General features: G+C 39.0%; 1 protein-coding gene across 1 annotated transcript in view; it reads right to left on the reverse strand.

Moving 5' to 3' along the window:
• Positions 1–2,435: 2,435 nt before the first annotated feature.
• Positions 2,436–14,249, reverse strand: part of UGT8 (UDP glycosyltransferase 8) — a 103,015-nt gene continuing 91,201 nt past the window's right edge. Inside the window, exons 3-6 of the mRNA XM_040237409.1 lie at positions 9,770–9,912; positions 7,650–7,726; positions 4,928–5,147; positions 2,436–3,349 (exon numbers count right to left, since the gene is read on the reverse strand). Of these exons, the coding sequence (XP_040093343.1) occupies positions 2,986–3,349; positions 4,928–5,147; positions 7,650–7,726; positions 9,770–9,912 (804 nt within the window). The 3' untranslated portion in view covers positions 2,436–2,985. The remainder of the gene's footprint in view (positions 3,350–4,927; positions 5,148–7,649; positions 7,727–9,769; positions 9,913–14,249) is intronic.

Consider the following 14,249-nt stretch of genomic DNA (forward strand, 5'->3'; position numbering starts at 1 on the left):
TGTGTATCTAATAACAGGTAAAGCTGGGAGTAGGGTCCTGAAGCAGATCCTCTGGGCATAAATATTCTCGTAGTTTTGGCAGAAACAGGATATGGGTGGAAAAAACCAAGAGGTTTGTCTCGTCTCAGTAGCACCTCACCACTACTGGTTCCTAGCAGGGCAGGGCGCCAGGGACAGGTACCAGATCACATGAAGAGGGGTTTTTTTTTTTTTTTTGGTTTGTTTTTTAATTGGAGTCCTCAAGAGGATCCAGTGTGGTGGACTCCAGTACAGCTGGAGAAGGGTGTTGCATATCACAATATGGAAAAGGGGTGGTGGTAAATATGTGGTTGGGCAGGAGAGTTTCAGAGGTGACTCTTTTTAAAAAGGACAATACTCTCAAATCTAAGTTGATAAACATCAGTGGAATCTTTACCAGAAAATACCAACTTTGTACTCAGGTATCTGGGAATGTCCCCAGATTGTAATACAAAGTATCTACATCTTCAAGAAAGAATCTCCAGCTTTTTTCAATCTTAATCATATACCACTGCTTTAACCCAAACATTGCTTCCCTCCAATCCTGGACATCCAAACTCTGCTTCTATGTCTATGTGGAGGGATACTGAAATTTATGGGTCTAGAGGAAAAATGACTGATGTATTAATTCTCATTTGCATTTGACAAGATGACGACCAGTTATAGAAACACTTGCAGAAGCTTTTTTAAAAAATAAATGAATAAATACCTTCATGAAAACTTTACTTTATTAGAGAATCTAGCCCAAGTGTGGAAAATTTAAAATCACTCTATTTACCAAAACTGGCTAACAATAAGCTTACTAAAAAAACAACAACAACAATGATCAGTAAATACCTACACTTAACATTCTTAATTATGGGACAATTTTATGATCCATGTTGGTGTATTTGTAAGGTAAATCCCTCTGTTTAATAATAATTAAAAAAAACATTCTCACATGTAACACACTGTTTCCACACTCATATACACATATAAAAGATGGGAGACCTGTCTCAGAAACATGTTTATAATGGATATACATAATATTGTGAAATAAAATCTGAATAAAAATTTTATTCCAACAACATTTCTCTATTTTTAAATCATGTTTATTGTTTAAGTTCTTATGACAGTGGAGATTAACTTATGCTTAATTGTCCAGTGAATGCCTACTGTCAACTTCATCCAATTCCAAAAAAGCAAAATCAACTCAGTCATACACTCTAAGTCCTGTTGCCATCCCACCACTCATTGCCTGCGTTTTTCTTTCCCTTTAACGGCAATATTACAAGATTGTGAAAAGGTATAATAGGCATATATATGTAATACCATTTCTTCAAGTATTCAGAGAGCAATATATTTGCCTGCATTGTACATTAGAAAACTACTTGTGACATTATTTCTAAGTACAGGGGAGTGGCTCCTGGTGGGAGTGTGATGAAGTTTTATGTCATAGTGTATGACAAGGATTTACAGCATTCTAGAATTTTCACAACTCTTCCCCTGTTAGTGAAAGCCATTAGGTAAATGCTGTAGTTTTCTCCTTTCAGCCGTCAGACATAAGATTTCGAACTACAAATAAATAAAGCGTACACTCAACAAGTGTAGTGCAAATGCTAAGTAAACAGAATGACGTGGAATGAGCTCCTAGATGCCAGTGAGTGTATGGTTCAGTGGGGAGGTCCTGATTTTATGATGTCTGTGACTTGCACCCCATTCTCAAACGAATACTGTCACTGTCCCACGTCAGCCACAACGGATCGAAGAGCCAGAGCAGACTGAAGTGAGGTGAAGGGAGTGACGAGGAAGTGGGAACTCGTCTTCACAAACAAGTGGTATAATTTCTCTGTCACTTCTGTATGTCATGGAAAGTTCGATTTGGTAACCAGATCTCAAACCTCTCAGACAAAGCAGGTACCAATATGGAGAAAAGCAAAAGATCCAATGAAAAGAATTAAATGTTGGCACCTATATAAGAGATTGTGTGGCCCAGACACCAAAAGGGGATGAAGAAGGTGGTTTTTTAGTTAAAATTTTGGAAATATCACATCTGAACATTCAAAAATTACATTATAGAAAAGTCATCAAACAATGGCCCTGTTTAAAGATGCTATATAAGAAGCAGTCTTCAGTATTTTGAACAAAAATTAGAGCTTTGTTGCTTTGTCTGTATTATATAGTTAAGATAATGTTATTCATTAAAATGCAATAGAAAAAAACTATATAATTCTCCCAGAGGCAAATTATTGGTAGGTGGGAAATAAAAATAAACTATGACAACCAATTTATACATTTACTTAATTGTACATTCCCTCCCCCTAAGAAGAATCCAATTGTTAAGAAAAAAAAAAAGAAAGAAAGAAAACAAATTAAAAAACCCCAAAGTACAAAAACAGGTGCCATTTATCTTTTGCATTTTTTCCCTCTGCATTCACTTTTAAGGAAAAAAAGTGTTCTTTCGTGGTACTATTTCTGAGTTCCCATATATTAAGTTCTAGAAGAGAAACATCTGGATCCTAACTGTCTTTCTATTTCATTCTTAGATGTGTTGTACCGTCAACAAATATAACAAGCAGCTGGCTAAAAGTCTCTCATTTAGGAAACATACACACACACAGACATACACACATACACACACAGACAAACCTTTCTAAGAGAAAATAAACCATTCCTCATCTGGGACACACATATATCAAGACTTAACTAAAGTCTGACACAGTCACTTAATTGATTTAAATAATTAAGGCTTCTAAAAGGTTCAGTGCCAAAACTACCTGTATCAGTATTTGGATAAAATACATTTTTGCATTTTAGGTTTGTGCTTTTTACAGCCATCTTAATTCCACAGAATTTCATTAATAAGCTCAGATAAGGGAGTGTTAGAATTGTTTACTGATGTTTTTGATTTAGTAGTTGTTAGACTAACTTGTAGCAATAAAAATTCAATGACTGGATAGATTTGTTACTCCCAGGTGGGCGGTTGGCTCACTTCACCTTCTTTTCATGTTTAATGTGGCCGTTTCTTTTATACTTGCCATTGAGGATTCCATTATGGTAATGTCCATTCACTGTGCTATGCTTATTGCTTGACCACAGACTTTTGATTCTTCTGCAGATAAATTTTGTCACCCATGACAAGAGGAAGTAAAACAAGGCAGCACCAAGCAAAAGCACGAAGACAATATCCAGTAAAAAATACTGATAGAAAGAGATCTGATGGACGGCGGCTCGTAGGTGATGAGCTCCATCGTGACGGAGAATGTAATCGATCCAATAGACAGTCCGGTTGACGGGGTGACCAGGTTGATCCTTGTGGATTTCTGAAAGCTTCTGAGCCCTCTGACGGTAGCTATGGAGTACAGGCAAGACACACATGTCATTTTTTGTAAGAACATCATATTCTGCAAAACACTGTACTTTTAAAGCCTTGATGTACTCCAATACTTTGGCCACCTGATGCAAAGAACGGACTCATTGGAAAAGACCCTGATGTTGGGCAAAAGTGAAGGCAGGAGAAGGGGATGCAGAGGATGAGATGGTTGGATGGCGTCACCAACGTGATGAACATGAGTTTGAGCAAGCTCCGGGAGTTGGTGATGGGCAGGGAAGCCTGGTGTGCTGCAGTCCATGAGGTTGGACACGACTGAGCAACTGAACTGAACTGATACTTTTAAAGGACTTCCCAGATGGTGCTAGTGGTAAGGAATATGCCTGCTAAAGCAGGTAGACGCAAGACACCTGGGTTCCATCCCTGGGTCGGGAAGATCCCCGGGAGAAGGAAATGGCAAGCCACTCCAGTATTCTTGCCTGAAGAATACCATGGACAGAGGAGCTGGGTGGGCTAAGTCCATGGGGTTGCAAAGAGTTGGACACAACTGAGCATCTGAGCACAGTTTTAAAAGGAAAGCTATAGAACACAGACGAAGGGGTCCCCTACTCCAACACCTTGGATGATCAAACATATTGCTCCAAGTGCCAAGAATTACAACCAAGACCGTAGATGCTCTAAGGGGGTCAGTGCATAAAGGCTGCCTCTGAGCCCACATATGGCAGCATAAAGAACCCCAGGACACTTGAATCCAGTCTTTTACATAGAAGAAACATTATTTTATATGAAAGAGTTTTTCTTTATTGTGTGTTCTTAGAATATGGCAATATTTCTCAATCCAGTGTTATGCTATATACCCTGGGTATTAAGAGGAAAAGCTCACACATTTCCAGACATTAACGCCACTTGAAATGCAGGATCAATTAAATGTCACATAAAAATGGGAAAACTTACGCTTTGTTTTAAAACTATGCAGGCCAACTCTCGACCGTTTGAGGCTCAGTTGTGAACTGCATTACCTCAAGACACATCAAGAATTTAAGAAACAAAATAAGATAAAATATTCTGACCAAGTCATTCACCTGAGTAAATATATTTTGGCATTTCATTGACGCCCAGTGCTAGGGAAACCCAGCACCCGGCAGTATCAAGAGCACCTGTTTTGAAATCAGACAGTCTTGGTTCAAGTCCCTACTCCAAAGCTGTATAACTAGGGGTGTATTACTTAAGCTCTCTGAGTTTTAAGTGCCTCATCTCTATAATGGAAATAAGGAAAATGGTGATATAAAGTTTTATGAGCATGAAAATGATGTAAAGGACACAAAAATTGACAAACTCTAAGGACCCAAAGGTTCCATGGTGGTTTCTTCCCCAGTTTGGCAAACTGTGGTGGAATATTATTCGAGGTCATACATGGCTGACCAAATGATTGCTATTTTTATTTTTCAAATGACAGAAGCATGCACAAAGCATTACACACAGGAGTCTAAAGGATATTTCTATATTTAGTTTATTGACGACATACTGGCAATTATCAGTTACTGACAATATGCTGTGGTAAATATAGTTTGCCTGCTTTAACAGCAGTTGAAACCTTACCTGGGGTTATTGATAACTTTCACTAGTGCTTCATACAGCTCTCCTTCAGTCACTGTCTTCCATTCCAGCAGTATCCCCATGCCTTTTGCCTGTACCCGGGTCATAGTATCATAATGGTCTCCAAACAGTGGGATTCCCACCACAGGCACACCATGATACATAGTTTCAAAAATACTATTCAAACCACCATGGCTCAGGAAGGCTTTAATATTAGAATGCCCTAAAGAAGGATTAAAAAAGAAAACCACTTAGAATATTGTCTATTATTCTAGGAAGATGTTTTCCAGAAATCTCTTAAGAGTTGACATTATAATAAACATGCATTTTCAGATATAAGATTTTTAAAGACACAGTTTCACTGATTCCTACACTGTGCCAATTACAATGTTTATTATAAACATAATTATCAGATGTGTATATATCAATTAAAAGCCATTTTAAGTAGTTAACATTTATAGTTTTAAGAAGTATATTACAATATCTTCTCCCAAAACACAAATACCAACTGCATTCAAATAGCCAGTAATTAATAAGAGGTCAATGAAAGCAAGGAATAACCAAAAATACTAGAGTATAACCACATTCTACTAAACGCAGATATCCACTTCTGGCTACTTCAACATTTATCTATATTAAAGTCAAACATACTCTGTAAAAAAAGAAAGTTAAAATGTGAGGCTGGACTCCAGATGTCCAAGAAATGTTTCTGTGCTTATCCAAGGAGGAACACTGCACAGTGCTCAGTATTCACAACATTCAAGTCATGTCTGCAGCATCTACGCTTCTCAATTTTAGGGTCTAATTCTACATTTTACGAATAAAAACAAGCAGGGACAGATAAATACAAAAATTAGTTCTAAGAGATAGGACATCATGTAACATCTGGTTGTCATGGAGATAAAAGAGATAATTTATCAAAGTTAGTGATATTTCAAACTCTACATCTCCTTGTGAGCAGAGTGACTTGCATAAAAAAACATAAGACAAAAAAACACGGCACTTGAGATGGGTGTTAGATGGCCAGAAAGAAATTACAGCTTGCAAAAACACGAGCATTTAAAATAAACACAAGTCACGTAGGAACCTAGGTCTCAGTGGGGCTCCAGGACTCTCCACCCCCAACATCTAGCAGGCTGCTCACTCGGTGTCTCTTGCCCTGACCCACAAGGGGCTTCTCAACTCAGCCCAACTAAGGAATCTGCCCTACAGTAGATTTCAAACTTTCTTTTCAGCAGTAGAACTCTTTTTCTTCGAGTGAAACCTGACCACCAGCAAGGCCAGCTGTGAAAAAGTAAAGAGAACTGGTGTGTGGAGAGCAAGGGGAATGCACTGAGAGAGGAAGGAACACTGATTTGGTTCCTGCTTCTGTGCCTGGAGGAATCTTCTGAACAAAGTTAGAAACCAACAGAGGATCCACAGAGGTCACGGCTGGAGTTGAAAAGGATGCTAATCTCAGTAAAGGCGGAGAGCTGAGATTCTGAGGAACCTGGAGGAGCTGCGGAATTGGGAGGCCCTCTGGGAGCAGCTACACCCTGCTGTATAGCCTCAGAGACAAATGGCATGAAACCAATTCCAGTGATCCCAGACAGCAGTGTCTGCTGCTGCAGTGAGATGGCTGAGGGCCAAGATGCGGAGGCATTTAAATTTCCTGCTTCCTTCCTACTTTCTACGGCATCTGACATCATAACAGTAAAGATAAGAAACAGAAAAAAATGCAAATATCAAAAAAGGTAAATTGTCTCTTTCCCCATCATTTTTATAATTATAGAATAATATTTATAATAAACTAGATGAAAAGGAATTATTTATATTTACTGTTTTATAGTTACAAGAGGGTCCATTTAGAGAGTCCATTTTAGAGAGTCCATTTAGCTTCTAAAAGATACTCTCTAAAAGTCTCTTTTTAAGAATATAACTTTCACCTAATTTCACATAATCTGTTAAGATTAGTACTATTGAACAAATAAATGAGTTGATATTGCCAAAATCAATAACATTTTTATAATTTCCTTAGGAAGTAATATCTTAAAGGATAACATGGCATTATGTTTTCCTAGAGATTTAATGAATAAAGCAACTTACATTTTACTATCTCTGCTTATCAAAGAGAATTAAATTGTTTATATTCAAATCTTGAGATATGCATATAATTGGCATTTTAATTTTGAGTTGAGGATCAGAACCCCAATAAATAAATAAATCAAAAGAAATAAAGTATTCAAAATTGCCCAGTGATTTGGGGGTAAATTTAGTCAGACAATTCAAATAAAGTTGAAATAAACTGACTGGTTTTTGGCTTTCTGCTTGACTGTGGTTTCAAACAAATGAGTAACTTCAACTTTCTCTGGTTTCTTAGATACAGCTATAGTAATAGTATAATACAAATCTAAATTTTCACTGTTTTTAATTTGACTACTTTTAGCTGATCAGTCTAATGAGATATAGCTTTACTCCTACTAGTTTATGCAGTGTTAAGTATATTTTTCAGAAAATCAAAATTTGTGACTGGTCTGAAATTTATAGGCCTAAATGATTACTTTAAAATGATTTGCCAATAACTGAAGATCTGACTTGTTGGTCCGAAATCTAGGACTTAGCACTCAAGATAACATAATGATTCTATTATAAACCACACGTATACTATATAAGCCACTCAAGTGTAAAATTCACATTTACACAATTAAAATCAAGCCAAGTAAGCACCCATGGGTCACTGACTTACCAAGCAGGTCATTTTGCGGTAACCATTCTATGAGCCTGGTGTTGTTTCCCAGATTCTTTGGTTTGGTTCCAGAAAATCTGAAATGTACACCAGACAATGAATCAAACTTGACTCTTGGTATGAACTGTCTGGTCAAACTTTTAGGTTTAAAATAAACGTTACATGATCTTTTGTTGATATTCAACAACAAAAATTTTAGTTACTTTTTCACATTTTCATTGATTGAGGGACAAATACAAAACATTCTGGATTATCTTGAGATCCATGTTCCTTCAGCAATTCTCACAGAGCTGGGGAAAACAGCAACCATATGAACCTCTGCTAGAAAGTCAACTTTCTACCAGCATCCAGAAGGTGAAAGAGGAAGGCAGGGAGGGCCACCACTGGGCAGCCCCCACTACCCATCTGGACACCCAGAACCCAAACAAAGGCTCGAGAACTAGGAGAAAGCAGGAAGTATTCTTCTCCAGCTGGGCCCCAGGGATGGTACTGTGGGCTAAGGATGCAGGCTGTTTCCTGCCTTGGTCTTTGAAACACAAACCACAAAGTGCTCATCAACTGAGAGGAAGGCAAGAGCCTGAAATGGGCTGATACAAACCGGCCCAGGTAATTAACTGAAGGGGCACTTTCTGGGTTAAGCCTGAAACAGGAAACCCAACATCCACTTCATAGCTTAGCCGGGAGAAAAAGAAAAGTGTTAGCCCCTCAGTCGTAACAACTCTTTCTAACCCCATTGATTGTAGCCTCTGTCCATGGGATTCTCCAAGCAAGAATAGTGGAGTGGGTTGCCATGCCCTTCTCCAGGGGATCTTCCTGACCCAGGGATTGAACCCGGGTCTCCCACATTGCAGGCAGATTCTTTCCCATCTGAGCTGCACCAGAAGTGGGAACTAATTTTGCAACAGTCTGTACAAGGGAGAAAACCACATTCCTTACAGCATACTTGTAAAGGCTCGACACTGTGGGGCTGACCTTGTTCACTTCTGTGTCCCTAACACTCAATGGTGGGGGCAGGTACTAAATATATAAGCACTCAGGGCCAAGTTCAGACACTGGGTTAGAAATTCCAGAGACCGGACTGCCCCGATGGTACGGTGGATTAAGAATCCACTTGCCAGTGTCGGGGACATGGATTCAATCCCTGGTCCGGGAAGACTCTACATGTCACGGAGCACCTAAGCCCGTTCACCACAACTGCCACAATGAGAAGCCCGAACACCACAACGAAGAGATGCCCCCGCTCGCTGCAACTAGAGAGTGCCAGAGAGCAACAATGAAGCGCGAAACCAAAAATAAAAATAGGTAAATAATTAAAAAAAAAGAAATTCCAGAGACAGACACGTGTTGGCCATGCCTCCCAAAAGAAGTGGGGTCTGTTTTGACCAACACTAACTGGCAAGTCACTGTCTTTTTAAAGGCCTGGTCTCTTGGATGAAAGGAATCGAAAGCATTTATAAACAAAGTGGGAGCCCCAAAGGTTCCATGAAATATTTTACCTATTTAATCATTCATCTATCAGTTTTTAATCTCATTCCAACACTGATTTGAAGGAGTATATAGAAATGGCTTCTCTGGTGGCTCAGACAGTAAAGAATCTGCCTGCAAGGCAGGAGACCTGGGTTCGATCCCTGGGTCAGGAAGATCCTCTGAAGAAAAGAATGGCAAACCACTCCACTATTCTTGTCTGGACAATCCCATGGACAGGGGAGCCTTGTGGGCTGCAGTCTATGGGGGTGCAAACAAAATGAAAGTATTATATAAATTATATATATTAAAATTTCATATATATTAAAGAGTATTATATAAATTATTTTATTTATATCAGAAATATAAATTATTTTATAACATATAAATTATAATATATAAATTAATTTATATTTAATATTATATATTAATAATATATAAATTGATTTGTTATATATTAAAGAGTATTATATAAATTATAGAGTATTATATAAATTAATCCCTACATTTCAACACACTAAGAAACAAAATGAAAAGTCAGGGCATCCTGCTAATGTTGCCAAGGTATCAGTGTGTTGTGGTTATTTACACCTGCAGACTAAGCAAGAGGATACGGAAAATCAGTGGTGAAGAAACAATCTATATTATTCCTTTACCTCCAAATCACTTTCTGGGGCAATCTCCCCAGAGCGCCGGCCAGTTTGGTAGCAATGTCTTCAGACAGATACTTGACGCCAGCTCCAAAAGACACCAGGACAAAGCCATGCTCATGAGCACCACTGACCCACCTTTGGAGGTCCTACAATTCAAAACATGGCAGTTAATTTTATGACGGAGTAATATAGCTTATCATCAGTGTCATCACAGCTCTGTTTTTAAAAAGCACTCAGATAATTTTCTTAAACAATTAGAACCTGAAGAGGATATAATATTTTCCTTTAAATGCTTTTCTTTCAAATATTTCACCTGCTGATGCTAACTAAAATAAGGAGAACAGATAGTTAATTCGCTAAGATTAATAAACAACAACAAAATATCAGTAATTAATGGCCTAAGACCTCAGACAGAAGTAAAAAAAAATTGAAACTTATGTTTAAAACATGGCTAGAGATAAATCTGTATGAGGATATACCTAAAAGATTAGACATATGACAAAAATAAAAACTACTACCACAACACCCACCCAGGGAGAAGCTCCAGTACTCTGGCCACCTGATGCAAAGAGCTGACTCACTGGAAAAGATGCTGATGCTGGGTAAGATTGAAGGCAGGAGGAGAAGGGGATGACAGAGGATGAGCTGGGTGGATGGCATCACCGACTTGATGGACATGAGTCTGAGCAAGCTCCAGGAGTTGGTGACAGACAGGGAAACCTGGCGTGCTGCAGTCCATGGGGTTGCAAAGAGTCAGACACAACTGAGCAACTGAACTGAATTAATCTGAACTGAGGCTGATTTTATCTTGGTCTAAGCATTTCTGAAAAGCGTACTGTATTATATGACTGAGAAAGAGAAGGACTTAGCTGATAGGGGCACAGAACCATAGGCCTAACAAGTTTTACTGTTTCTCTAATTATTTATTCAACTTCCACTCACACAGAACAGAAATCATACGTACTGTATAGAGAGGCATCCCAGGGTTTTGGAAATCTCCGAGCAGAAGCTTTCCCTTGTTATGTGGAAAAACACTAAATTCTCAAACATGTCCATCTACAGCTAATAGATACAGGGACACAGCAAATCTGAGATTAACTAAGGAAACTGCCAAACTGCAGGAATTACTCATTTCATAGGAAGACACGTTAACACCCTTCTGCCAGCATCACTGACTTGTGCTAAAGATGAAAGCAGTTTCTTTTAAGGAACACAACCCTGCCAGCATTTTATTCTGTAAGCACCAGCTTGTTTTCAGGGTAACTCATCCCTCTGACTAAGTCTTTTGTCAAAGTCACTGAGCTTCAGTTTCCCATATGAGAATTCATAAAGCCACAGTGCTTTGAAGAACACGTAATTCTACTGTAAGGAAAACAAATATACTGTCCACTGGCAATACCTATGCCCTATTACAGTCATGGAAACAGGGGACGGTCCCACGTTGTAGTCACAACAGGCAGAGTGAGCTGTCTCAGCTACGGCTTGCAGACCTGGGAGGTCTCTGGTTCAGGATGAAGAAGTTATTGAGATGACTGTGTCGCCTGTGCTTTTTCATGGCACACCACTTTCTGGCATAATTGAGCTGCAGCTGAGAGGTAAGAAGTACAGTATGAAGTACCATCACAATGGCATCACCATGTAGCTGAATATGAAGTATTTATATGGAATGTTAGGCCTCTTTATGTCTTGATTTTCTCTGCTGTCTTTCCCGCCTCTCACTTAATGAGATCTGTGTTAACTGGCTCTATTACACTTTTTCTTAGCAGGGAAGAGAGGACTACATTTTATGCCCCCAATGAATTAGTGAATAGTGTCATTATGTGACCAAGAATGAAGATGGAAAGGAAGTACATCCTTCCAGCTACTGAGTAAGTAAAATAGGCTATCATTATTTGGGAGGGAAGAAAATCTTATCAAAATACCTCATTTTCCAGGAAACTCTACTTATTAATGAATATATAAAAGAAACAGAATATATAAACTGTAGATTAACGCTTTTAACTTATATGCTACCACATTTATCAAGAATATCACATGTGCTAAAAATTTAACAGTGAAATTTGAAGATTCAAAGTAAAAAACACAACAAACTGATTGAGAATTTTCATTTTATAAACAGTCTTAAGCTAGGTGTACTTAGAACAAATATAAACATAGCACAGTAGAATGATCTGAATACATATGGTGGTTTCTCCCTATGGTTTGTCTTCAAATAATTTATCACCAACTATCCAATTCTCTAAGCCAAAGATTTCAGGACCCATGCTATTTACAAAATGTTTACATTCAAAAATACTAACCCTTATAGGAAGAATAATGCAAAAAAATAGAGGAGAACAATAGAATGGGGAAGACTAGAGATCTCTTCAAGAAAATTAGAGATACCCAGGGAACATTTCATGCAAAGATGGGCAGATACAATAAAGGACAGAAATTGTATGGGCCCAACAGAAGCAGGAGATATTAAGAAGAGGTGGCAAGAATACACAGAAGAACTATACAAAAAAGATCTTCATGACCCAGATAACCACAATGGTCTGATAACTACGAACAAAGATAGTGGAAGTGATGGAATTCCAGTTGAGCTATTTCAAATCCTAGAAGATGATGCTATAAAAGTGCTGCACTCAGTATGCCAGCAAATTTGGAAAACACAGCAGTGGCCACAGGACTGGAAAAGGTCAGTTTTCATTCCAATCCCAAAGAAAGACAATGCCAAAGAATGCTCAAGTGAAGTGAACTGTTAGTCACTCAGTCATGTCCAACTCTTTGTGATCCCATGTACTGTACCCACCAAGCTCCTCTGTCCATGGAATTCACTCATCTTACACACTAGCAAAGTAATGTTCAAATTTCTCCAAGCCAGGCTTCAAAAGTACATACATGAACTGTGAACTTCCAGATATTCACACTGGATTTAGAAAAGCCAGAGGTACCAGATATCAAATTGTCAATATCTGTTAGATCATAGAAAAAGCAAGAGAGTTACAGAAAAATATCTACTTATTGACTACGCCAAAGCCTTTTACTGTAGATCAAACAACAAGTTGGTGGATCAAAACAGTTTGTGTGGATCACAACAAACTGGAAAATTCTTAAAGAGGTGGGACTACCAGAACACCTTACCTGTCTCCTGAGAAACCTGTATGCAGGTAAAGAAGCAACAGTTAGAACTAGATATGGAACAACAGACTGGTTCCAAATTGGGAAACAAGTACGTCAAGGCTGTATATTGTCACTCTGCTTATTTAACTTACATGCAGAGTACATCATGTGAAATACCAAACTGGATGAAGCACAAGCTGGAATCAAGATTGCCAGGAAAAACATCAAGAACCTCGGATACACAGATGACACCACCCTTATGGCAGAAAGCAAAGAGGAACTAAAGAACCTCTTGATGAAAGTGGAAGAGGAGAGTGAAAAAGTTGGCTTAAAACTCAACATTCAGAAAACTAAGGTCATGGCATCCAGTCTCATCACTTCGTGGCAAATAGATGGGGCAACAATGGAAACAGTGACAGACTTTATTTTGGGGGGCTCCAAAATCACTGCAGATGGTGATTATAGCCATGAAATTAAAAGACGCTTGCTCACTGAAGGAAAAGCTATGACCAACCTGCTGCTGCTAAGTCGCTTTAGTCATGTCTGACTCTGTGCGACCCCATAGACGGCAGTCCACCAGGCTCCTCCGTCCCTGGGATTCTCCAGGCAAGAACACTGGAGTAGGTTGCCATTTCCTTCTCCAATGCAGGAAAGTGAAAAGTGAAAGTGAGGTCGCTCAGTCGTGTCGGACTCTTAGCGACCCCATGGACTGTAGCCTACCAGGCTTTTCCGTCCATGGGATTTTCCAGGCCAGAGTACTGGAGTGGGACGCCATCGCCTTCTCCGATGACCAACCTAGACAGCCTATTAAAAAGCAGAGCCATTAATTTGCCAACAAAGGTACATCTAGTCCATCTAGGTTTTTCCAGCAGTCATGTATGGATATGAGAGTTGGACTATAAAGAAAGCTGAGTGTGGAAGAATTGATGCTTTTGAACTGTGGTGTTGGAAAAGACTCTTGAGAGTACCTTGGACTGCAAGGAGATCCAACTTGTCAATCCTAAAGGAAATGAGTCCTGAATATTCACTGGATGGACTGATGCTGAAGCTGAAACTCCAATACTTTGGCCACCTGATGCAAAGACCTGACTCATTGGAAATGACCCTGATGCTGGGAAAGATTGAAGGCAGATAGAGAAGGGGACGACCGAGGATGAGATGGTTGGAGGACATCACCAACTCAATGGACATGAGTTTGAACAATCTCCAGGAGTTCATGACGGACAGGGAAGCCAGGCATGCTGCAGTCCATGGGGTTGTGAAAAGTTGGACACAACTGAGCAACTAAACTAATGGGAACAACATTATTTAATTTTTGTCTCATAAGAACTTAGAACGTCTTTAAGTTTCAGCTGACTCTATGGATACATATAGAATT

Source organism: Oryx dammah, unplaced genomic scaffold (genome assembly GCF_014754425.2).
Source record: "Oryx dammah isolate SB20612 unplaced genomic scaffold, SCBI_Odam_1.1 HiC_scaffold_3, whole genome shotgun sequence".
Classification (NCBI taxonomy): Eukaryota; Metazoa; Chordata; class Mammalia; order Artiodactyla; family Bovidae; genus Oryx; species Oryx dammah.